The sequence below is a fragment of the Macrotis lagotis genome, chromosome 1 (genome assembly GCF_037893015.1).
Source record: "Macrotis lagotis isolate mMagLag1 chromosome 1, bilby.v1.9.chrom.fasta, whole genome shotgun sequence".
NCBI classification, from domain to species: domain Eukaryota; kingdom Metazoa; phylum Chordata; class Mammalia; order Peramelemorphia; family Peramelidae; genus Macrotis; species Macrotis lagotis.
The window spans coordinates 621,252,902-621,280,128 of NC_133658.1; the positions used below are offsets into that span (position 1 = coordinate 621,252,902).

At 33.9% G+C, this 27,227-nt stretch overlaps 1 protein-coding gene across 1 annotated transcript in view; it reads right to left on the bottom strand.

The window, feature by feature from the left end:
• Positions 1-27,227, bottom strand: part of TMEM163 (transmembrane protein 163) — a 288,446-nt gene that overhangs the window by 25,842 nt on the left and 235,377 nt on the right. The window contains exon 6 of the mRNA XM_074215047.1: positions 912-1,023. Within this exon, the coding sequence (XP_074071148.1) occupies positions 912-1,023 (112 nt within the window). The remainder of the gene's footprint in view (positions 1-911; positions 1,024-27,227) is intronic.

Sequence of the window (27,227 nt, forward strand, 5' to 3'; positions counted from 1 at the left end):
TTTCTTAGCCTCATATTCCTCATCTATAAAATGGGCATAATCATTGCACCTAAGTCCCATTGCTGTTGTGAGGATCAAATGAAATAACACATATTCTCTGCAAATCTTAAAGTGCTAAATAAATGCCAGCTATTATTTGTACTCAATTCAACTCAAATCAACTGATTCTAAGTTCAGTATTTTTTTCATAGTACTAACACTGTACCCCGTTTCCTGTCCACTCCAAAAATGAAACAGAATCAACTGTTTGGGTTTTCATGGATTTTTAGACAAAGAACATGTACCACTCATTCAGCTAAGAAAGATTTCTATAAATCTATTCGGTGAGTATTGATCTTAATTGGCTAGAGGGAAAAGTCCTGACAAAGTTCAGAAGAAGGTATGTTTTAGACTCTGGAAAGGGATTTATTTTTTGCTTGAAGCAACACAAGGGAAAGTCAATCATATGGGAAAACCCTTGTGCTTTATGCTTAAAAGGCTAAGGGCCAGAGACACTTTGCTAAGAGAAAGATAAAACATTTATAACTCATAAAAGGAATATTAATGTTGAAGAGGTGGGGAATGTTTTTTGGCCAAAAACCATTTTGATATTTAGAACATTATTCATGGGCTATATTTGATCAAACATTTAATTCACCCCCAAAAACCTCCCAGATTTTTTTGAATTTCGAATCCTACCTGAGGTTGTCTTGATAACACCAAACCAATATGGTTGGAAAGCTGGAAGCTCCCCACCCCTGTTCTAGAGGGAGTGGAAATATCTTTTTCTTGGGGGGTCTGGGTGGTCACCCCACTAAGTATATCAGAAAAAATAAGGATCTGCAAAGCTCTCACTTATATTCTTTGTACATATGAGACCATTGATTTTATATATTAATACAAAAATCACTAGATAACTTGGTCTTACTTACCATCTGTTATCAGAGCTCTGCTGGTCAGAACCTTTCCCAACATAAACTTTAACACAGCCAAGACACTGCATAGGATTCCACTTAAAATGGAAACACTGAACAAGAAATCATCCTGAAAAAAGAAAATTGAAGATTTTAGCAAATCATTTGCTACTGGATCATAAACCAAATTAGTCTAAAATGTCAGTTAAAACAAGAAATTCTGATTCCAAAAGAGCACAAATTGTTCACTTAAAAAAACACTTCTTAGTTATCCAATTTAGTTAGATCAACTCAGTGAATTCAAGGAATTGTGATTACTATGTACTGACCAGGGGACATACAAAGTTTAGATAAGATCGCTATGTTCATGGGGTTTACATGGTATATAGGAAGGTGCTACACAAATAGCTATTATATCAAATACCATTTATATATAAAACATTGCTAAAATATTTATTGTATGAAAACAATGAAGGGGAAGCCAATAGAAAAATACAAATTTATATTAATACACTCCAATGCAATTCAACTCACATGCATGTATGATTCCCTTCAAAGAGACACTATTTTGATATTTTTCCAGGCTAAGTCACTTAACCTTTCTGATTCATCCTTGAAACACTGATGTAAAACTGAAGGGAGTTGAACACACACTGATTGATGGTTAGTGGGAAATGTCAGAACAATAGGAGCAAGTAAGCCACTTGCTAAACACTGTCCATAGATAAATAATTCACCAAGCAGAGAATCCACGTGCAGATAATTGAGAATTTGGATTCCTCAGAGGTACATGATAGTCCCAGAGTTACAAAGTACCTAGACACATCAAGAGGTTAAATATAGCTGGAGGTGCTACATCACCTAAATTTCCACTGAATTCACAATGCAGCTGAGTTTGAATATTAGCCATTGAATAAAAAAAAAGATCTAAAAATAAAATGTGCTACTGACATTATCTCAACACTTACAATAAACTTTTGCCTTATCATGGCAAGCTAATGAGTCACTCTTATGCAATACCAATAACCTTCCATGACATTGGGACCCAGCTGAGGCAAAACTGGTCCCAAAATCCATGTAAATAACTCTTGGCATCAGGACTTTTGTATATACTCATTACTGATTCTCTATTTTTTTTCCAAATAAGAAAAAAATAAGAAAATAACTAATGATTTGACAAATTCTCATTGATTGATTGAAATAAGAAACTTTTATTATATATCTATAACAAAGGAAAATGATTTTGTAAACATTTTATCATCAGAAATCACAATATAAGGGGCGACTAGGTGGCGCAGTAGATAAAGCACCGGCCCTGAAGTCAGGAGTACCTGGGTTCAAATCTGGTCTCAGACACTTAATAATTACCTAGCTATGTGGCCTTGGGCAAGCCACTTAACCCCATTTGCCTTGCAAAAAACCAAAAAAAAAAAAAAAGAAATCACAATATAATTAAAAAAAGAAAAAAGGGTTCAGAAATGAAAAGAGGTAGAAATAAAAGGGAAAAGGAAGAAATGGTAGGAAGATGAAAAGTTGTGATTGGAGAAAGTTAGAGACAGATTAGAAGAGAGCATGGCTCATGGCTCATCTTAGCATTTCTTCAAATGATGATGAAGGAGGGGACCACAAGAGTGAAGCATCTCTAGCTTGGGAAGGCAACTGGGCTATATAAATAGTAAAGTCAAGAAAGTCAAGAGTGAAATCAGGTTAGAAATGAACACCAAATATGAGCAATTCAGAGACCTTTGAGATGACTTATATAAATTGATACTTAAGTGAAGAAAGTAGTATAATGTTAAGAAAAACTAAGATTAATTGGTAATAAATCCATTAAAGTTTATTTTAGGGACTTAAGGGATTTTTTTATATATATTTGTCACCCTTATACACTGACATTAAAAAGGATATGTAAAGACTAATATGGAAATATGTTTACTATGATTGTACATGTATAATGTATATCAGAGTGTTTGCTGTCTTAGGGAAAGGAAAAGGAGAAAAGCCTGAAACTCAAAATCTTAAAAAATTGAATGAGGAAAACTATTTTTACATATAATTGGGGAAAATACATTATTGAGTTAAAAAAATAAAGAATATGTGTAGTTTGTAATCATTTAGGCATAGCAATGATGGTCACTGAAAATTAGCAAGAGTTCAGCAAGAAAAAGTCATTCAGACTAACTTCATTTCCTTTTTTTTTTCGAGGACTACTAGACTGATCCATCAGAGAAATCAGCCTGTCATGACTACCTGTATCCCAGAAAAGTTTTTTGACACAGGCCTTCACAATATCCCTATGGAAAAGCTGCAGAAAGGTGAGATGAATTATAATACAATTAACTGGATTCAGAACTGTTGAATAATTAATTCACTAACATGATTTGAATCTGCTACCAGTCTGATCACTAGAAGCCTGTATTGATGAGACTCCATTCTTGGTGTCCTTTTCAGCATTTTTGGTTATTGCTTTTAGGATATATATTGTATATTTATCAAATATTCAGGTGACATGGAGTTAGAAGGAATAATATAACTAATACTATGAATCTAGATCCAAAAAAATTAACAAGTTAAAATATTGTATGAATTCACTTATAAGAACAAAAAAGCAGAATTATCTTAACAAGAATAAATTTGACAAATTATAAAAGGAAACAGGAAAAAAAGAAAACAAAAAGGTATTAGGCACCAATTATGTGCTTACTGAAAAGTAGGGTTATTATCCTCATTTTGCTGTTGAAAAAACTGAATCTGATAAAGGTTAGATAACCTTCCAGGATTATATAGCTAGTAAATATCTGAAGTCACATTTGAATTCAGTTCTTCCTAAATTCAGGCTTTCTATCCATTGTACCACCTGGCTGCCTCAATAAAAAATAAAAAGAATTGCTTTTTGGCTTAAAAATTAGATTGTACAAGCAAAAGATCAGAAAACTGCAACCAGATAGATAGCAATTCACATGAATATACTTGTATTATTAACAGACAATAAGTTTAAAATAAAATCAACAGTACATTAAAAAAATTATAGCTTACTTTTTCAATCCTAGTGTTACCTACATTTTACATGAGAAAACTAAGGTTCAGAGCAGGTAAAGAATTTCTCCACACACCCAAAAATTAACATGTATCAAAGGTTAAAATCAAATTCAGGTTTCCTGAGCTAATGTTCAAGTTGTTTTCTACTATATATCAAATTAATGCTAAGTCTAAACCTCAGACTGAATCAGCAGCAACCTGAAGCAAACCCAAAGCTGTGTATAACACATAAAATGAAGACGCTAATAAACATGACAACACAGCTAATAGTAATGATTCTTATAGGAGCTATGAATATTTACCTAGAAAAGAAGTGACATCTCACATAATAAATTTTTAAATGCTTGAAGTACTATACTGGGGAAAAAAAGATTAGTCTTAATGTGCTTGGCCTATGAGGGAAGAACTAAAACCCAATGAGTTATATTATCATTACATTGTCAAAAAATGTAGTGCCTTTTTAATTTCAGCTGTTGCTGAACAGATTCTGCTCAAGACTCTTATTTAACTCTGTGTGTAATTCCCTATTTTACATGTGTTGTTTTTAAACAGCATATTGTTGGATTCTGGTTTCTAATCTATTTTGCTATCCTCTTTCATTCTGTGAGTAAATTCATCCCATTCACATCCACAGTTATGATTGTTAACTGTGAATTCTCCTTCATCCAGTTCTCTGTATTTATCCCTCTCTTTTTTTACCTTTTCTTCTTGAGTCTGTTTTTTGATGAATGCTTCCTTTAGTCAATCCTCTCTCTCTTATCTCCTCCTCTTTCCCTTTGCCCCCCTTTCCTCTTACTTCTCTGTTGATTGAGGATGAATTTGTATTCTCAGTTTTGTGTATGTGCATTCTCCTCAGCTTTATCCAGTTCATAAGAGAGTGAACTTGAATGTTGCCTGCTTTCATCCATTCCTTACTTTAATGTATAAATGCTTCTTCAAGCACCTCATTTATATGAAATAATTCTTCCCATTTTCCCACTCAGAAATCAGTTTGGCATATTTTTTAGTTTATGTGGAAAAGACTTTAAAGAAGCTGAAGCAAAGTTGACAACTTTTCATTCCACCATTTTAACACTATTTCCCATAAAAATGTAGTGTTCAACCTGAATGCAGTATACTAGGCATGGGTCTGACCAGTGCAGATAACACTGACTTTTGTGGTGACTATATCATAGCATTGGTTCATTTTGAACTCCTGGTTCACTATAATAAAGTCCAAATCTTTTTTTTTAATTAACCATGGACTTTATACATCCCTCTTCATATTTTATTTGTAAAGGTAATTTGTTAACTCAAATTTAGAATTTCATATAACCCTTTAAAAATTAATGCTATGATTTAACTCAATGTTCTAGTCTACTAAGATCATTTTCTTTCTAATCTGTTAGCAATCATTGCCATCTTTTGTGTCCTACCAAAGTAATATCAAGGGGAGTCAAATTCTGCCTCACAATAAGTTAAGACTTCCTCAAAATTAGAGTTCTCCTAATAAGGAAAAAGATAATGAATTCCCTCTCTATCACTAGAAGTATTTTATTTTTTAAAAAGTAGAGGGGGCAACTAGGTAGCACAGTAAATAGAGCATTGGCCCTGGAGTCAGGAGTACTGAATTCAAATCTGGCCTTAAATACTTAATGATTACCTAGCTTTGTGACATTGAACAAGTTATTTAACCCCATTGCTTTGCAAAAATCTAAAATAAGGTAGAAAAAATACTTGTTGAATTTTGTATAGAGGAAATTCAAGTATTGGGTACACATTGGACCAATAGAATGCCCTCCAGAGTAAGAGTCTATGATTTAGTCATCACTGTCTAAGAAAGAATTCCAGACTTTTGTCATTCCTACATTGTGCAATATGCTGAGAGATCCAAATATAACTGAGAATATAAACCACATGAAATACCATTACATACATATATATATATATATGTATATACACATATATATATATATATATATATATATATATATATAGTTTATAAACCAGCAGGAATTAACACTTTGATCTATTAGTTACATTGCCATAAAAGAAATCTTCAGAAGCCAGCTTTACATGCCATGGAACAAAGAACTTTCTGATCCAGATAATACTCAAGTCCCTCTTTCAGTGTTGTTTCTATCAGGGGCTTTCTCCCATCTGCTAGCAGCTATTCTCTCATCAAAAGAGCAAAGGTTGTGTCAATTATAGCACTTGAACTAAAACTGCTGAAAGATGGCAGAAAAGCACTCATCAGCTCTCAGGCTGTCAATAGATCATCCATCCAGAATCTCTGTAGAGATTTATGCCTCTGAAATAACTGAGGGTCTTGACTCTTAGCAACGTTGTGGCAGTATCAAAAGTTGGCTTTCCTAGAACTCACTTTTATGACTTTCCATGTCAGAAAATAAATGTGACAAAACTTGCTGCTAGGCACAAGTAACACAGAGGTGGTCCTAGTCATACAGAGATAATAGAATCTATTATTAACATGAGCATAATGTCAAAGGGACATCTCGAGTCAACCAAGGCAACAAGTTAATAAAGATTCTGCTTCAAAGACAGCCTAGTATCCAAATATATTTATTTGATTACATTCCACAAAAGTTATTTATCACCTACAGTGTACAAAGTACTGTACAGAACAATGTAGATCACAAAAGAAAAGCATAACTCATTTCTTCAAAGCATATACTATCTAGTGTAAAAGAAGCACAGGAAAAATAATAGTATATATTAGTATTGAAAACAACAAGAGAAGAATCCAATTAGGGTTTGCCAGAGGATGAAGAAAGGGAGAAAGTAACTCTTCTTGGGGTAAATTGAATAATTTATCTTCTAACTCTAATCAACCCTTTACATGGAGGGCCTAATTAATCTACTGCTCCAAGTACATCATAACTCTTCTCACAACTAACTTTTCAGTGACTCCCTAAGTGAAGAGAAGAATGGCATTATAATAGAAATAGGAAAGTTAAGATAATAGGCAAATATTTAGGAGAGTAGAATTAGAATGGAAGATGAATTTGGTTCTGAATATTTTGAGTCTGAGATATGGGTGGAAATGTCTGACAGGTAGTTGATAGTATAAGATGAGAACCCTGGAAATAGGTTAAAGGGATACAGATTAGAATCTAGTAACCATTTTCATATTCCACCTCCCAGAGATGGAAGCAATCTCAAATATCATTTCAACTCACATCTGAAAAATAAAACTTTTTATAATATACCAAATCCAAGTGGTCATCCAGTCATTACTTGAAGATCCTTCTTCCATGGAGGAAGAATTTTCAGGTAGGACATTCCTCTTTGTGAGAGCTCTAACTAGAAGTCTTCTATTTTTTTTCTTTTATGCAGGCCTAAGTTTACTTCTCTGCAGCTTCCACACATTGCTATGAGTTCCTCTGGTACCAAGAATAAGACAATCTTACTTCCATGTGGCAGTCCTTCAAATGGATGAAGATAATTAGCATGTTCCTTGCTAAAGTTTCTTTTATTTAGGCTAATCAGGTCCAAGTTCTTCAAATCATCTCTGTATGTCACAAGCTAAAGACTTTTGACTATCCTTGCTAGTCTCCTCTGGATGCTCTCTAGGGCAATTGATGTCATACCTAAAATGTTGTAATTAGAGTTGAACAACACAGGATGAACTGCCATGAAACAACATTGCTTCATAGTGAATTCAAAGTCCATTAGAATCTTCAGATCTTTTAAAAATGAACTTGTGACAATATATAGTGCCTTTTGTATTTATGAAAGTGATTTCTTGAACCCAAATTTAGGATTTCAAATTTGTCTCCCTAAAAAATCAATATTATGTTTGATTATTGAGTTTTGGTTTTGATTTGCTCCTACAAAATGACATGTTCACACCAACAAAACTAAAAAGTATATTTAATAAAGTGATTATAAAACAGGTAGAAATAAATAATTTTATAGCAAAAGTAACCAATAAGTTCTAATATAAGAAAAAGAAGAGCAAAGCCTGCATAAACATAAGTTAAGTGGCTTGCCCAAGGCCACACAGCTAGGTAATTATTAAGTGTCTGAGACCGGATTTGAACCCAGGTACTCCTGACTCCAGGGCCAGTGCTTTAACCACTATGCCACCTAGCCACCCCAACATAAATATTAAGAGAAAAATATCACTGATTCAGGGAAGTTTCAACATCTGAAACAACAGTGACTGGGGAGTTCCAGCATACAGCCTCCAGAGTCCTGATAGGGAAGGTCCCAGGTAGAACATCCTCTCCATGAGTAAGACTCCAATTAGGCTAAGGTCTAATTAGATCTTATATAGCTTGAGAACAAAGAAGGTTTCTTGCCACTTTTTTTGTGGATAATAAAAAAAATTTTTCCAGATTGTCCGAGGAGAGAGCTACCCTTCCCAGAACCCAAGAATTATGGTGTTTACATTCAGGAATGGATAGTTCCTGGAGAGATAGGCAATGTTAATGAAGTATGGCCTTGAGAGTCTGGCCAGGACCAGTCAAGGACATTCAGCAGTTCTTTTAAAAGCTCAAGCTGTTTTAAACATATGCATAGGATCAATCCAGCTCATCTCCCCTCCCTGTATATCAGGGGTGAATTGGGGGTCAATAATTCTCTGTAGCTAAACTATAAGGTCTTACCATGGAAAATCTTATATCTTATATATTAACCATAAACATGACCAAGATAGAATGTCTGCTGGTTTGGTCTTTGATTTTGTCAGAGAGAGAAAAGAGAGAAAAAGAATGGGGGGGGGGGAGAACTTCAGGGCATTTGACTAATTAGTTCCCCATCATTATTATATTATACCTCAATAATAAGTTTGTATTCAGATTTCCAGATTCATATATTTTTTCCTGACTGTCTCTGTGGTCTTCAGTATAACATGATGGCAATATTTTTTTTCTTGCTTATATTAAAATGTTCTCCCCAATTCTTCCCTCTCCTCTCTATGTCACTTTCCCTTGCCTTTGTGCCTGAATTTCCTCATAAGAGCAAGTTTTTAAAAGAGTAGTGCCCATTAGTCTTCCAGAACCATAATACTATAAGAGTATCAACACTAAATCTTATAGAAAACTATGAGACCAAATTTGCTTTTTGTATTAGCATCTCTGGACATTTATTTATAGATATACCTAGGTGGAAATTTTATTTTTGTTTCCTTTTGTGGATTTTTTCCCCCCAAGAATTTCTACATTTTAAGTACTCTATGATGACTAGCTTGGTGGGATGGACAGATACAGACAATATTCTTTTTTCTTTTGTTCTTATTTTAAAAGGTCTTGGATTATATTTTTAAGACAAAATAAATACATTCCTATCAGCCCACGTTAAACTTGTGCCAAAAATCAATCATTTCTATATTTTAAGACATGATCTTGAAATCCAAATCCTATTCTTGGATACAATTTTCACAAGCTTCTTATCTTTGTAAAACAGCCTCTTTCTTCTGAGACCTTTGCCTTCCATTAGCAGCAGATTAATATGGCCCCTGTGATGCTAAGGTCTTCCAATATTTATCCAAGGTAACATAATCGTTAGTAATATTTTTAAATTCCTTCTTAACATTCCCATTAGACTATGAATTTCTTTAGAGCAGGAACTTTTGCCCTTCTTTATACTCCCATTGCTTAGCACAGTGCCTGACATGTTATATATAGATACTTAATAAATGCTTGTTGTCTTGACTTCTTGAAGTATTATTTATTTCTTGTGAGTCACCAGAAATGAGTAATAGTGGGTTTTATCAAATATTAACAGTTTTCTAATTACATCCTGGACCTGTACCAAGGGAAATCAGGTTATTGGAATCAGATCAACTAAGTGATCTTCAGTAGGGAGTCATATCCATGATTGCTACTCATCATTTCTTCCTTTAACCCTAACTGGGTGAATAACTCCAGGTATATAATATGTAAATGATCACTGCTTTGATTTCTTTGTCTGAAAAGTACCTATTCATATTTATTGACAATTTATCAATTGGGGAATGACTTGCATTGTTATAAAATATCCTCAGTTCTCTATGTACTTGAGAAATGAGGTCTTTTATCAAAGATACTTGCTGCAATTCCCCCCCCCATTTTCTGCTTTCCTTATAATTTAGCTGCATTGATTGTTCTTTTTTTTTTCTAGTTTTTTGAGTTGCATATCCAATTCATTAATCAGATTTTTCTCTAGTTCATAGATGTAAACAATTAAAGATATATATTTTCCCTTAAGCACTGCCTTGGCTATATCCCACAAATTTTGTTGTGTTGTCTCATTGTTATTGCCTTCTTTACTAAAATTATTGTTTCTAAGATTTGGTATTTGATCCACTTATTTTTTAGGATTAGATTCTTTAACTTCCAATTAATTTTTAATCTCTCTGTCCTTTGTCCATTATTGAAGTACGTGCATGTGTATGTGTAATACATAATGAATATAATTATATATGTATAATTGAATATCATTTTTATTGCATTATGATCCAAAAATTAATTTATCATTTATGCTTTTCTGCATTTGGTTGTGAGGTTTTTATTTCCTGTTACATGGTCAATTTTTGTGTGGATGCCATGTACTTCTGAGAAAATGGATATTCCTTTCTATTCCCATTCAATTTTCTCCAGAGATTTGTCATATATAATTTATTTTAGAATGTTATGCAACTTAACTTTTTGTTTATTTTTTGGTTATCTAGTTCTAAGAGGGGTAAAGTTGAGTTAATCCGCTAGTATTATTTTATTATCTATTTCCTGCTGTAATTTATTCAACTTCTTCAAAAATTTAGACAGCTTTTTATAGCTTTTAGATGTTTAGTGTTGATAAGATTTCATTGTCTATGGTACCCTTCAACAAGATATAATTTCCTTTCCTCTCTTTTAATTAGATGTTCTTTTCTTTTGCTTTGTTTGAGATTATGCTTGCTAACCCACTATCTTTGCTTCAGTTGAAGTCTAACAAATTGTGCCTCATCCCCTTACCTTTATCATATATATCTCTCTCTGCTTCAGATGTGTTTTTTATAAACAACATATTGGCAGATTCTGATTTTTAATCTATTCTTCTGTTTCCATTTTATGGGTGATTCTATTCACATTTATAATTATGAACTGTGTATATCCCCCCCCACCCTGCTCTCTCTCTTACCTTCCATCCTTTCCTTCCTTATAATTATTCTACTTCTGATCACTACCTTCCCCAATCTACCATCCCTTTTATAAGTTCCCCTCTACTTGTTCTATTATTCTCATCACTTTTTATTTCCTTATAGGGTCAGATAGATTTCTATATTTAAACTGATGTGTATATTATTCCCCCTTTGAGTCAATTTTGATGAGAGATAAGGTTTAAGTTTTGCCTTCTACCACCACCTCAACTTCCCCTCCATTATAATAGCTCTTTCATGCTTTTTATGTGGAATAATTTACCCATCTAATCTACTTTCCAGTGCAATTTTCTAACTCACCCATTTATTTTGTTTTAGGAGGATATCATCTCATCAGTCTCCTTATATCCACAACTTCTGTCTGTATATACTCCTTCTAATTGCTCTTGTAGTAATAAAGTTGCTAAGCATTACAAATATCTTGCCATATAGAAATATAAAGAGTTTAACCTTACTGAATATCTTATGTTTCTCTTGTTTCTTTTTTTTACTTTCTTATGTTTCCCTTGAGTCTTGTAGTTTGAGATAAAATTTTTTATTCAGATTTTGTCTTTAATTAGAAATGCTTGAAAGCTTGCTATTTCTTTTAAAGTCCATTTTCCTCAAAAGACTATATACAGTTTTGCTAGCTAGGTGATTTTTGGTTATAATATTATTCCTTTGCTTTTCAAGGTATCTTATTCTGAGGCTTCTGGTTCTTTAATGTGAAAGTTTGTCAAATCGTAAGCAATTCTGACTCTAGTTCCACAATATTTGAATTGTTTCTTTTTGAACAGTTACAGTACCTCCTCTTTGATGTGTGAACTCTGAAATTTGGCTGTGACATTTCTGAGAGTTTTAATTTTGGATCTCTTTCAGGAAGTGATCAGTGGATTCTTTCAATTTCTATTTTTCCCTCTGGTTCTAATATACTGATAATTTCTTGAAAAATATTGCCCAGGTTTTTTTTCCCTTTTATCATGGCTTTCAAGTAATCTAATAATTTCCAAATTATTTCTCCTGGATCTATTTTCTAGGTCAATCATTTTTTCCAATGAGAAATTTCATATTTTCTTCTTTTTTTAATTATATTTTTCATTTTATTATCTCATTAAGACATTAACTTCCATTTGCTCAGTTCAAAATTTTTAAGGATTCTATTTTTTAGAATAATTTTTATTGGTAGCTTGTATATCTTTTCCCATGCTTTTGGCTCTTTATTTCATGATTCTCTTACATTATCCTCATTTCTTTCCCAAATTTTTCTTCTACTTTTCTAATGTGTTTTTTTTTAATTCTTTTTAAACTTTTCAAGGAATTATTTTTGGAACTGAGGCAAAATTACATTTTTCTTTGAGGCTTCATATATAGCCATGTTGATCATACTGTCTTCTTGTAAGTTTATGACTTGACCCTCCCCATCATAATAGTGATTTTTCAATAGTCAAGTTCTTTTCTTGTTTTAGTTCATTGTTTCTGCCCTTTTTTTTTGACTTGCTGTTTTTCTGTGAAAGTTGGGTTCGGGTCCTGCACTATCTCTAGTTTTTTGTGCTGAGGTTCAGGGTCTTACTTCTGGTTGGCTTTCACTGGGCTTCAAGGCTTAGCTACTTGCTTTTTTTGTCTTGTATGGGGATGTAGAGCCTCCCTTATGTAGAGCCTCTGGGTTTGGGGTTTAACTTCTAACCTGTCCCAGAGCAAGTAATGGTACCTTTCTGCTGGCTGGCCCTGGGAAAAGGATCTTATTCTGGTCTTCCAGGGGTGAGACCCTGATGTTGCTTTTGGATCTCTGTCCTTTCCCTCCCCAGTGAGATAGAGCTTTTCCATAGGACTAGTGAGCCGCTTCCCTTCTAGAGCAATTCTGTGGTGGTTTTCTGTTGTTTGGAGAGGATTTTTAAAGGGTTTCAGAGGGTTACTTCCTCATTCTGTCACTTGACACCTCCAGCTTCTTTTTCTCCCACCATCTTTCATCATCATCCCCTCTAATGTCCAACAGGGAAATGGCCTTGAACACTTGGACAATAAGTAACCCTTGCCTATTATTCCTGCTCATTTTTCAGCCCATGTAAATTCTCTCTACTAACCTTCATAAGCCCTAGTCTGTGGGTTCTTCTGGAGTCAAGATATGATGAGTATGTCAAGCAATGAGATTCTGTATTTTACTTTGTATCATCTGAATGATACCAAACACTATAAAATCAAGACTCTGCAGAAAGAGGATATCTCACATCATGAAGAAAATCTGAAGTCCTATTCATTAAAGGGGTCAGGTCCCCTTAATAAATTGTTGTTGGCTCAAAGTTCTGCCTCAGTTTTATTGAAGACTGGACAACTGGGGCCCACAGTTTGAATCTGTAAGGCCTTTTAATTTTTAAAATCATATAAACCATATTTTTTTGGTAGATGAAATAAAATGGCAGAGTAATTGAGTGATTTTCATAATGTCATTTTTGTAGGAACAAAATCAGTTATGGAGATCCCAGATTTCTACTCTTCCATGATAGTTTATCTCTACTTAGATTGTAAGACAACGGGGTTAAGTGACTTGCCCAAAGTCATACAGCTAGCTAATTATTAAGTGTCTGAAGTCAAATTTGAATATTATCCACTGTGCCACCTAGTTGCCCCACTTGCTTTATTTTTGAATAGAGTCATTCAGAAACTGCCTTTCTCTTTCATATTTAAGGTTCATCTACCATAGTGCTCTATTATTCCTAAAGGCCCTAAGGGATGTACAGTGGGAAGTATGGTAGTTTTATGGTTTTGCTATATCCTAGTTTATCTTAATGGACATTTGATTACTTTATCATATCTAAACCCTTTCTGAATCAGTGTCATTTGTGGTGGAGAGCAGTGATACTGAGAAATCAATTTGCCAAATTCTGTCATAGTTGGGTGAGAAAGTAGCTTTTCAAATCTCAACAAAGTAAATTTACAACCAAAAAAAATGCATATTCCTACAAGGAATAAGTTTAGGAATTCATTTCCCCCAAAAGAGGGAGGACTAACAAGTATAGATGGGTAATGTTCTTTGACAAATTGATAAACTACAATCTAAGTAGAGACCTAGATTGATACATACTCAAAACTTTGGGAGAACAGATTTTAGAGACGGAAGAACAGGTAGAATTTCATGGCCTGCAATTCCACTGAAGATGTCAATTCAAGATAGATGGAATATTCTCAAAAATGAATTTTGATGAGTGATTATGAGGAAGAAAAGGGAACCTGTCTAAATAGATAACTGTGTTCCTCAATCAAGGAGCTCATCAACCACCTCAGCTTTTTAAAAGGCACACACAGAAGATGAAAGCAAGGAGAATAGTGGTTGAATATAAAAAGTGGTGTCATACTGTAAAAAATGATGGGAGAGTTACAGCCCGGAGGCCCCTGAAGCTTGCAATGAATAATAAGGCAAACAAAAAGGAGCTTTTAAGGCTATATTTAGAGCAAGAAACATTTTTTAAAAGGAATAGGATTGGTGCAGCCAGGTTGCACAGTGGATAGAGCACTGGCCTTGGAGTCAGGAGTACCTGAGTTGAAATCTGACCTCAGGCAAGAATTACCCAGTTGTGTGACCTTGGGCAAGTCACTTAACCCCACTGCCTTAATAAATATTTTTTAAAAAGGAATAGGATTTCCTGTTGGAATGGCTGAGACTAGAAAGACCAATGGAAAGCTGACATAACCGACTACTCAATACCTAGTTTGTTTCTGAGTTTTTTTCCTTAGATGGAGAAGTGATAGATAAAAAGGGTTAATAGGGAACTAAATAACTATGTGCAAGTAAACTGGATATAGTATTAAATTTGGAATCTGATGATGTATTTTTTGAATCCTCCCTCTACTTTGCATGTGCCCTTATGCAAGTCCCTTCTCTCAGCCTCAGTTTCCTTATCTGTAAATTCATGAGGACTAGATTAAATGACATCTAAAAATCACTTTCCAGATATAAATCTGTAATCTAAAAATGATGTTGCAGAATTGGATTTGGATGTCTATCACAGTTTAAAATATTAAAATGACAAATATTTTGGTCAGAGAATTCATTTAATAAGGGTTAGTAAGTCTCAAAGGCCTTCAACCTGAAAAAGAAAAGGGAAAGAGAAAATTGCTTTTGTACATCCAGCAAGATATATCCTATGGAGAAATACTAGAGAGTAGGAAAAATAGTGGTGGAAATGTTCAAAAGTTCTTGAGAAAAAAGCCAAAATTATGAAAGATGTCAAGAATCAATCTTATGGCTGCGAATGCCTACACCCAAATGTGCTCAACACAAATTACAAAGTGAACTAGAGATGAGAAGCAGAGATAAATTTTAATTCATAAATATCATCAAAACTTGCTGTGACAAGAGCCATAATTAAAATATGTATCTAATACTAATCTGATACTTTTCAAAAGCAAAAATAAATAAATAAAGGGCTAGGGAAGAATAATTATATTTGTTATGAAGATATACTCAGATGAGGATATCTGTACAATCTAATGGGGAACCATGGGGAAAAAAGATCAGAAGACAAGACTAGAAATAATATCAAAATGTGCCTGGTGATTTCCCTCACATGACAACCAAGAAAAATAATATCCCTACAAATATACACACATATAGTCATAGAAAACAAATCCCCTCATTAACCATGTTCAAACAATGAGAGACAGAGAGGCAGAGAGACAAAGACAGACTGAGAGTAAAGACAGAGATAAAGAGAGACAGGCAAAGAGAGAGATAGAGGAGAAAATGAACTTCATTTTGCATTGAATCCATCAACTCTCCATCTGGGGATGAATACCATGATTCATCATTAGTCTTTTGGAACTGTGGCTATTAATTTCTTGTTCAGAGTCTTTCAAAGTTGTAATTTTTTCAGTTTTTTTTTTATTTTTTCATATTGTTTTCATAGTTGCCTATGGAAAGCATACCAACCTTTCACAACTTAGTTCGAACCCACATTTGCAGCCTTCACATCATTTCCCTTCATATAGATTCAGCCAAATTGGCCATCATATCATTCCTCCCATACACAACATTCTACCTTCCATCTTTGTGTCTTTGCATTGGCTATCCTTCCAGTCTGGAATTCACTCCCTCCTGAACGCCACCTCTATGAATTCCTAGTTTCATTTAGGAAACTAAAAGATTGAACTCAAATGCATAATCTTCATGAAGCCTTTCCTGATCCTCTAGCTCACATTTCTTTTGAGCTACTGCAATTCTATTTTGCCCATAGAGCACAGCACCTTCTTTGATTTAGGCATGCCACTCTGGGAAGTCCTTTGCCAGAGGCTCCCATGTCATCAAATCAATTCCAAAGTTCTTGAGGTCATTAATAAACCATTGAAGAATGAAAGGAGTAGAGCCAAGAGAACAGTTCATATGGCAATAACATTATAAAGACAAAGAACATTGAAAACTAATATAATCTTGAAACTATAATTTGAAAAGTAATGAGAACAATGAACATCATGATTCTAGAGGAGTGTTGATGAGATACCCCATCCATTATAGAAAAGAGATGGATCAGAATGAAGATCTAAATTATCTAAAATTTTGTATATAGCCATTGAGGGATTATGTTGTGTTTGACAATAAATCTTTGTTACAAGTAATTTGTTTTTTTCTTTTTTCTTCCCAATGGGGTAGAGTGTAAGGAGAGAAAAATAATTTTTTGTTAAATTTTTTAAGATAGAGTGGAAGGGATGCCACAGATATGAAATGTTGCATATACTTTCAAATGAAGTCACTGCATTATTTGTTTTATTTAACTGTTTAATTTGATTTCAAGAGCATTTCATGAAACAGGACTAATCTGCAAATGTTTATAATGTTAAAATCAATACATTTTTTAAATGTATTTAAATACTTTTTAAAAAACACACTCTGTGAAGATAAGAGTAAAATAGATATAAATAGTCTTTCATTTGGGCTAAACCCCATCAATTTCACAATAACAAGAGGGGGATATTTGCCTAGGGAGCAGATCATCTAAAAGGATTTGGGGGCAGAGTGGATTGTCAGCTTAATAGGAGTCAACAGTATGATGTATGAATAAAAGAAAAGGATCTTGGACTTCATTTACAGAATGTCCAAGTAAGTACATTGGAGATGATAGTTCACTAGGCGCTGCCCCAGTCAGATTAAATCTAGAGTATTTTGTTCAGTTATGGGCACTCTCATTTTAGCAAGGATATTGAAACACATACAAAACAAGATCAAGTAGAAATGGCAAAGACCCTTTGAGTTAATGCCATATACAGAATAATGGAAGAAACTAAAAATGATTTAACCTGGAGGAGAAAAAATACAATGGAAAAAAGAGATGATCTTCAGATATCTGATGAACTGTCATGTGAAAGAGAAATTAGAATGTGTCCTGCTACCAAATGGCACAAGTAGGAGCAAAGGGTGAAAGTTTCAAAGAGGTAGATTTATGTTTAACATAAAAAAGATTTTCTAAGAGAATTATATAAAAGTGTAATGATCTGCCTCAGGAGGTAGTAAGCCTTACTAGATAGTTCAAGCAAAGGATGAATGACTACTCACTGGATAGATTATAGAGAGGAAACTTACTTATGTTAGCCTTTTGAGGTTCCTTCTAAACCCTATTCCCTATGATTCCATGAAACCAAAGACAGAGAAGATAAGAGCAAGTGACAAGTTGACATCTAAATAAAGCTTTCCTGAAATACTTCTCCACTTATGAAAATTCCTTCAGAGACAACTACTGAACTACTATTATAATCCAAGGACAGAAAAAACTAGAGAAATGTTGTAGACCTGACTGGAGCTGGGTAGATTGTTCAAAAAAGATTCTGAAGGAGGTCGATTTTCCAAGAAATAAACTATTAAATTTTACCTAAATTTCCTTTAAAAATTCCTCTAAAAAATAAACAATCTGAGAAAACTTGAAAAGACAAATGAGATCATTCCAAAGTCAGTGAAGACCATCATATTAGTTTAGCTGCATATAGACTACTAGGTGATATGGTGAATAGAATATTAAATTTGGAGTCAAGAAGATGTAAGTTCAAATTCAACTCCAGCCATTTACTAACTGTGTGACCCTAGACATGTTTTATAACCTCTATGGCCCTCAGTAAATGAGATAATGCAGCATTTATTTCTCAGAGCTGTTGTGGGGTTCTAATTAATGTAAAGCAATATGTAAACCTTAAAGTGCTATATAAAAGTTAGCTATTAAATACAAGCGTTACTAGCTTGATAAATCAAAGAAAGAGTTTGTCTAACCTTCCAGAAAACATTTTAAAAAGTATCATGATAATCTTGTAGGAAGAAAAAGATGGAGAAATGTTGACTGACTGATATTTTATTTAGAATTAGAACTGCTTTGAGCAACAGGACCCAAAGAGTAGTGATTAGATTGATGTCAAAAAAGGACAATCTCTAGAGAGATGCCATGGAGTTCTGTTTTTGACCCTGTTGATTTTAATTTCTCTTAAGACATAAATAATCTGCATATCAGGTTTGCAGTTAGCATAGACCTGGGAAGGATGATAGATTCAGGATCCAAAAAGATTCTCAGAAACAAATATAGCTGAAATTAATGCAAAAACAGACGGGTTCAAAAATTCAAAGCCCAGATATAGCATGGAAGAAGATGTGGTTAAACAACAATTCACTTAAAAATACCTGTGGAATTTGATGAACTAACAATTTTAATATAGGCCATGTTGTACCAAGGAAGCCAGAAAAGCCAAAAATATTTTAGGCAGCATTCATAAAAGTACCTGGAAGAGAATCCCACTTGTAACTTATCTGAATCATACTACAGTGAGAACTTAATGTTCAGTTCTGGATTACAGATTTTGGGAAAGAAACTAATAAACTAGAATATATTCAGAGGTGGGTAACCAGAATGGTGAAAAGAATGAACTAGAAACCATTATATAATAGGGAAAATCTGAAGAAAACATAAGGAAAAATCATGATCATCAGTTAATTTTTAAGGTTTAATATATGAAAGAGTAATTCAACTTTTTTTTGATTGATGTAGAAATCACAAAAATTGAGAAACCAGAAAAAAAAGTAGATTGAAGAAAGGTGATAAAAGGAAAACTTCTTTCCATTTTATACCGTTCAAAGTGTCATGGACTACTTTAATAGTTAATGATCTTAAAGCAAAAGCTAGAGAATCACTCACTTCAGTGGATATTCCCACTCAAGCATGGGACAGACTAGATGACTCTTTCAGCCCTGAGATCCTCTGATTATATGTGATATAACAGAGTCCTGGATTAAAAAATTAAGAAATCTTAGTTCTAGTCCTGGCTTTGCCACTAATTAATTTCCTGTATGATATTAGGCTGTCCCTTTTCTTCCCAGGGCCTCAATCTTTCATCTTTTTCAACTTTAAAATGAGAGAATTAGTCTAGAGAATATTTCAAACCACTTCAAGTGGTTATAGTCCTGAGAATTGGAGCTAGGAAGATCTGAGTTCAAATCTGACCTTGGATATTTGTTGGCTGTGTGACCCTGGACAAATCACTTAACTTCCTTCTGTCTCAGCTTCCTCATCTGTAAAAAAGGAGATAAAAAATAGCATCTTCATCCTAAGATTGCTATGAAGATAAAATGAGATAATTATTGTAAACTGTTTTACAAACTTTAAAATAGCATATAAATCTAGGTATTATAATTATATTATTATTTAAAGGTATCCTATACAGCCTAAATGCAGATCAAAGCAAACTATTTTCACTTTTGGTTTTTTGGTTTTTCTTTCTTATGGTTTTTCCCTTTTGTTCTAATTCTTCTTTCACAATATAACTAATATGAAAATGTTTAACATATATGTATAACATCAGGTTGCTGTCTTGAGGAAAGGGGAGAAAATGAAAAGGGGTGAGAAAAATTTGGAACTCAAAGTATTATGAAAAATTAATGTTGAAAACTATCTTTACATTAAATGGGAAAAAAATACTATTTACAAACAAACAAACAAAAAACTAAAGACCTCCTAGAGCAATATAGATTTCATTTAGAGGTGAGCAGAGAAGAGGACTAAATAAAAGTTTAGGGAAGTTTTAGAAGTGGTAACACTTGTAGAAAAGGGAGAAAACTGGTATAGATCAGAATCTTCCCTCTCTCTCCTTGCCCCAGATGTTCAAATAATTTACCTGAAAATTTACATATTCATGGAATAAGGTTTGTTAATTGAGAGGGACAGACCCAGGGTTCCTGGTCTGTTCTCCAAAGTTCCAGCTCTCAGTCAAGATTAGCCCAAGCTTGATCTCCCAGTTCCTTATTTTGTGAAGCTGAACTCTTATACTCGTGCCTTCTTCTCTATCCATACCCTCTATTCACATTGAATACCATTGTATAATAGGAAAATTTTTGATAAGAAATGAATAAAATTTTTCTAACCAAATCCTATTTTCCTTCTGATTTCTAACATGATTTGTAAGGATTGTTCATCTTCCTTTCTGTTTGTCTTTGATCAGCAGTTGCTTTCCTAACATGTTGATTTTAGAGTTCTCTGTTCCCTTCAGACATCTGTAAATCTTTTTCTCTGATACCTCTTAACAAACCTTTTTTATAAAAATCAAGTGAGTCTTTTGTAGACCGTGCAGTAGGGTGGAAATAATGCTGAATTTGGAGATAAATGCTGGGTTCAAAACTCAGAACTACCATAGAACTCAGGTACTTTATCTGTAAAAGTAGGGGATAGGACATGATACTCTCTTGCATGGCTATATTTGAGAATCAAGGTGTTTTGTTTTGTTTTTTTAAACAAGACATACCTGTAGCCTAGTTCCTGCTCATCATGAATGGAAGCTACTAATTTTACCAACAGACACCATAAAATCCAAGCTGCAAAGACCTCTGTCATTGACATGTATGGTCTGAACCTAACACATACCTTTTTTTGCAATAAGTGTGACAGCAAGTGGAGGAAATATGGAAGCTGGCTTGCTTATGTCTGCAAAAAAGCGTCCTTTGCCATACTAATGAGGACAAATTTCCAACTGCCCTGACACTACATGTGTTATACTATTACCCAGGGAAATGCAAGCACTGGCTGAATAATACATGGATATCGATTTACAGACCCAGGTGAAATTAAAATAGTCACTCTCTCTGCTGGATTTTTTAGTCTCTTAAGTCGATGAGGAAAGCCTACTGATGGAGAGGCCACTGCTCCAAAGAGCAGCCTGCAATTTCTTTCCCTGATTATTAAATTATATTGATGGATTACTGCAGATTCACTTTCAATAACTTTTTTTGAATTGAGTTTTATCACTGAGGGTCAAGGAGGGTTAAGGTTCAGTGCTTACCAAATCAGGTGAAGAAGGTAGGAGGGCTCAGGTGCCAATCATGACCATGCCACATGATAAAGCTTACAGATGGTCATGGGAGACAAGATCCCTGGTGCTCCTGAGCTGGTTTACAGCTCTGACAGCTCAGAACCTGTGAGTTCCCTTTAAATAACAGAATGACAAGCACCAAGAGGCTAGAAGTCACAATAGGTCATTGGATGCTGTTAAAGTTGGGGAAGCAGAGGCAGCTGACAAGCTTTCATGTCCTTGGAGGACAAAGAAGATGTTTTGAAATGCTTTGCTAACATATTCAGAGACTAGGACTGGTGTCTGTCAAAGAATGCACCAAATCAAACACAAAGGATGCGCCAAGTCAGATACCCATATTCTGACACACAAATGACATTGGGGGTAGGGAAAAAAACAGAACTTCAAAACAATGGAACAATTCACAAATGGAGGCCAAATTCTGCCATTTAATCTAAATAGTGAAAATTCTCCCTTTGATGTTTATTGATTATTGTACAGGGAAGGCAGAACACAGGCATAGCTTCCTGCCTAACCAAAACCTATAATTTTGGGAGATCCAGAAACTGAAAGAGTCACATTAAGACCTGCCAGAAATTGAATAGTTTGATTCTATTAGTTTAACTAGGGAATAGTTATTAGAATGATATTAGAGAACTTTAAGGTTCCACAAGGTAGAATTTATATATATATATAAACTATGCATTTCAGTTGAACTTTCTATTCAGGAGCTACCTACTTGTCCATTATTTTGTCCTGAAAACAGTGTAAGCAAGAGAGCAAGATGGAATTGGAGCAAAGGGGCTGGTTCCATTTTATTTAATATTTAATTTTTATTTTTCTTTAATGGCTAAAGCACAAGCAGGCTTTTTCTTTTCATTTTTCCTCAGGGTCAAGAGTTTAAACAGGGACTACTAAAGGAGAATATCACCAAAAACAGCAATGCTATCAAAGGCAAAATTGTGCATGGTTAACTTAATGCCTCTAAAAATTTAGGAGAAGCTTAAGCTGAGTATTAAACTCAATGTTCAGTCTGTTCTTTAGGTTGATTACTCCATTATACAGCTATGTAATTTGGGAATTTCACTCATTTCTCATGATCATGACTATATCATACCAATTGCCAAACTCCATCACTACTGACTCAAACATGCTAAGATGTAAAAATGCTATTTTATAATGAACTGACAATCAATGCCTCTAAAACCTATATACATTGGACTGAAAAATATGAGATCTTGAATACTCTTTAACTCTCATATACACCTCATATTCTGATTACAACTCAGTATTATCTGTTTTTCCTTGTGGGATAGAACCATCCTATCCTCCAAATAGGCATAGAATAAGAAATAGCTAGATGTGATCAAAAAATACATGGTGTTTTGAGTATCAAAAACATTTTAGGAAAAGAGAGTGCTGGGACTTCCCATGGCCAATGTATGGTTGTCTCACAATGAATCTTTAAATTGAAAGGGGCCTAAAAGATTCAATGATTCATTTATTTTCTGCTAGAAATGACCCACAAAGGCCTAACAGTACCTCAATGTCTATAGAAATTTTTTAAAAAAAATACTAGCAAAGAGAGTATCACAATGTATCAGAAATATCATACAGAAAGACCAGGTGGGATTTATTTCAGAAATAAAAGGCTGGTTCAATATTAGGAAAACTATCAGTGTGATGTACCATATCAATAAGAATTACAACAAAAATCATATAATTATATCAATAGATGCAAAAGAAATTTCAGAAGGAAAGACTTATAGTGAACTGACCTAGATCACTGTACACAGTAACAGCAATATTTTAAGAACGATCAACTGCTAAAGACTCAGCTACCTTCATCAACACAATGATCCAACACAATTCCAAAGGATCCATGATTAAAAGAAATGTTATTTTTCTCCAGAGAGAGAGATATGATAAATTTCTTTTGCAAATTGAAACAAACATTTTTTGCTTGCTTTTATTGTTTTACCTTCTTTGTGTCCTTTTCTCCAAGATGGTTAATATGAAAAATATATAACATGATTTCACATGCATAGTCAATATTAAATTGCTTGCCTTCTTAAGGAGGTAGGGGGAAAAGGAGGGAGAGAATTTTGAAATCAAAATTTTTAATGATTGCTAAAAAATTACTTGTAATTGGAAATATTTAATGAAATAAATATATTTTAAAAGTTCATAAAAATAAAATAAATTAAATTATTTATATTGTACTTACTATGTGCCACACCCTATGCACAATATTTTACAATTATTATCTTATTTGATTCTCTCTCTCTTTTTTTTTTTTTTTTTTTTAGTTTTTGCAAGGCAATGGGGTTAAGTGGCTTGCCCAAGGCCACACAGCTAGGTAATTATTAAGTGTCTGAGGCTGGATTTGAACTCAGGTACTCCTGACTCCAGGGCCGGTGCTCTATCCACTGCACCACCGAGCTGCCCCTGATTCTCTTTTTTTCCATATGTATATGTATATTTCCTCCATTTCCTCTATTTCCTCTCATTTCATTCTCTTAACTCTCTACAGTTTGACTTCTGACCTCAACATTTAACCAAAACTATTCTCTCCAAAGAAACCAATGATATCTTAATTGCCAAATCCAATTGCCTTTTCTCAATACACATCCTTTGTGACCTCTCTGCAACCTCCAATACAGTCAATTGCTCTCTTTTCCTTGATACTCTCTTTACCCTAGGGTTTTTTTTTCCTCTAATGAATATTGACACAACTCCAACAGTGCATTAATGTCCCAGTTTTCCTACATACCCAACATTTATCTTTTTCCTTTTCTACCATATTAGCAAATCTGATAGATGTGAGGTGGTATCTTATAGTTGTTTTAACTTGCATTTCTATAATCAATAGTAATTTAAATCTTTTTTTATACAACTATAGATAGCTTTGCTTTTTTTTTTATCTGAAAACTGCCTGTTCACATCCTTTAACCATTTACCCTAGGTTTTGGGGGACACTATTCTCTCCTGGTTCTCCTATTTGTCTGACTGTCTTTTCTCAGTTTCCTTTGTTAGATTTCATCCAAGTCTTGCTTGCTAACTATGGATGCTCCATAGGATTCTATAGGGGCCATCTTTTCTTCATCTATTCTATTACTTTGTGATATTATCAGCTTCTGTGGATTCAATTATTATCTTAATACTGATGATTCTCAAATCTACTTATCTAGTCTAACCATTTTGCTGACCACCAGTTTTGCTTCTCCAATTGCCATTTAGATATCTCAAAATAGATAATCCTATAGACATCTTAAACTCAACATTTCCAAAACTGAATTCTCCCTCCTACAAAACTTTTTTTTTCTAATCTGTCAAGGCTAAAAATGTAGGTGTCCTTCTGGACTCTTCAGTCTTGCTCCTTAATCTTTCTGCCCCCATATCTTTCTGGGCAAGTCATTTGACTTAGTTTCCTTATCTATAAAATGGGGACAATAATCCCAGTGTTGCTGTGAGAATCAAATAAATAAGATAAACACACATACACACACACACACACACACATACACACACAAACCACACACATAAAAAACAACCCTTCAGAATCTGATGAACACTTTATAAAAATTATCTCATATATATATATACATGTATTTTTTTCCTTAATCCTAATTCCACATACCACAGATTACTCATCTGTAAACATGTTTATCAAAATATGTATGTACAATGCTGACCCAACTGCTCACTGCTGAGGGGAAGGGGGTGGGAAAGGAGGGTGGAAGGAAATTTTGTAACTTAAAAATATACATGTGCATATGGATGAAAATAAATATTTTTTTTAAAAAAGAGAATCAAATAAGATAATAATTGTAAAATACTTTGCATAAAGTCTGGCACATAGTAAGAACAATATAAATAAGTATTAGATTATTTTTGTCATCATCATTATTATTATTTTTCCAATCTGTTGCCAAGGTCTGTCCATTTTACTTTCATAGCATCTCTCAAAAATATTCCCTTTTCTTCCTTGTTATTTGCTATCTCTTCACCCCTCAATTATTTGTGATAACTTGCTAGTTGGTCTGCTTAAAATTTCTCCCCATTCTAGGCCATCATACAACAATGATTTTTCTAAAGTGCAGGTCTGATCATGCTATCCTTCTATTCAATAAGCTCCATAGGCTCCTTATCACCTCCCAGATCAAAATTTTTCATTTAGCATTAAAAGCCCTTTATAACCTAGCCCAACAACTACCTTTCCAATCTTTCTGCATCTTACAATTTCTTCCTCCTCCTCCCCCTTACCCCCAACCATGTTTCTGTTCCTCAAAAAAAAAAAAAAAACTCCATCTCCAGCTCTGGACAAATTTGCCCACAGTCTCTGATACATAGTATGTTCTCCTTCCTTATCTCTACCCTCTGGCTTCCTTGGCTTCCTTCAAGTCCAAGCCAAAATCCCACCTTCCAAGGGAATTCTTAATTCTAGTTCTTTCTCTTATTTCCAATTTATCCCACATATAGCTTATTTGCACATAGTTGTTTGCATATTGTCTTGCCCATTAGATGGTGAGCTAAAGGTAAGGATTGTCTTTTACCTATCTCTGTAATCTCCAGCACTTGGAGTTTCTGCTTAAACACTTGATGATGGAGTAGCCAAATTTCAAATGCCAAACATTTGTTTGCCAAAGACTATTTTACAGAGTGCTCACAGAGGGGTCAGAAAAAAAAATACAAGAATACTCTCAAATTTGTTCTTAAGAACTTTTGAATTGATTGTGCAGCATGGGAGACAGTGGCACAGGACTGTCCAACATGGCATGCCCTCATTGGAGAGGGTGCCGTGCTCTATAAGCAAAGTAGAATTGAAGTAGCTCAATGGAAGCATGAGATACACAAATTTAGAGAATACACTCCACATATTCACATGGACTATTTGGGCTCAAGTTGTGATTGAGCATTCTGAGCTCATATTGGTCTGATCAGCCACAGTTGCACACACAGCAACTTGTCTCTAACATAGTGATGTCCTTTTGATCTTCTTTAATAACAAAGGACACAGACCAACCAATCAGTTTCACCTACCTCAGAGTTAATAACAGCAACAATTATTATTATATTTTGTATAATAATATATTATTATTTTATTATAAAAACAATAGCCATATTTATTTATTTATTTGGCATTTTACAATTATAAAAAACTTTACATATATTATCTCATTTAGTCCTCCCAACAATCCTGGGAGAGAAGTTCTATTAGTATTCCCATTTTAAGAAGCCAAAACATAAATAGAGTAAGAATTTTGCCCAGAGTCACACAATTAATGTGTCTGAGGTCAGATTTTAATTCAGGTCTTCTTGACTCCAAATCTAATGCTTTAACTAATCTATTATCTTAAAAATGTAATAAAAAAATCTTAAAACACCTTTGAAAACATTAAATATGCCATCTAGCTATACTCAAAATAATGGAAATTGACTAGAAACTTTTAAGAAATACCATATTTTGTTTCCTGAGCTCAGTCTAAACTTTTGCCAAATAGAAAAAAAATCAATAGTTTATACTAAAGTTATTTCCTAGGTAACAGTTGAAGTGAGTAGACCACTTTACAAAAGGACAAATTATCCCATATGTTTCAGAGCCCAAGTGTGCTCAAGACACTAGCAGGTAATATTTCCTTGCTACCCATTTGACATATTCTCAGCTTTTGAATAGGGTAACTATTTTTCAGCAACACATTTCTTATCACCTATATCCTATAATAGCTGTTATAATTAACCTGCTATTTACATTTTCATCCTGCTCTTAACTCATTTTAAAAATATTCTCAGTATTACCCTACTATATTTCAGCTTCCAAGCTGAACAGGCAACACTGTGAGTGCTTAATGGATTGATTACTTTCAAACAAAAATGTAATGCTTAGCAAC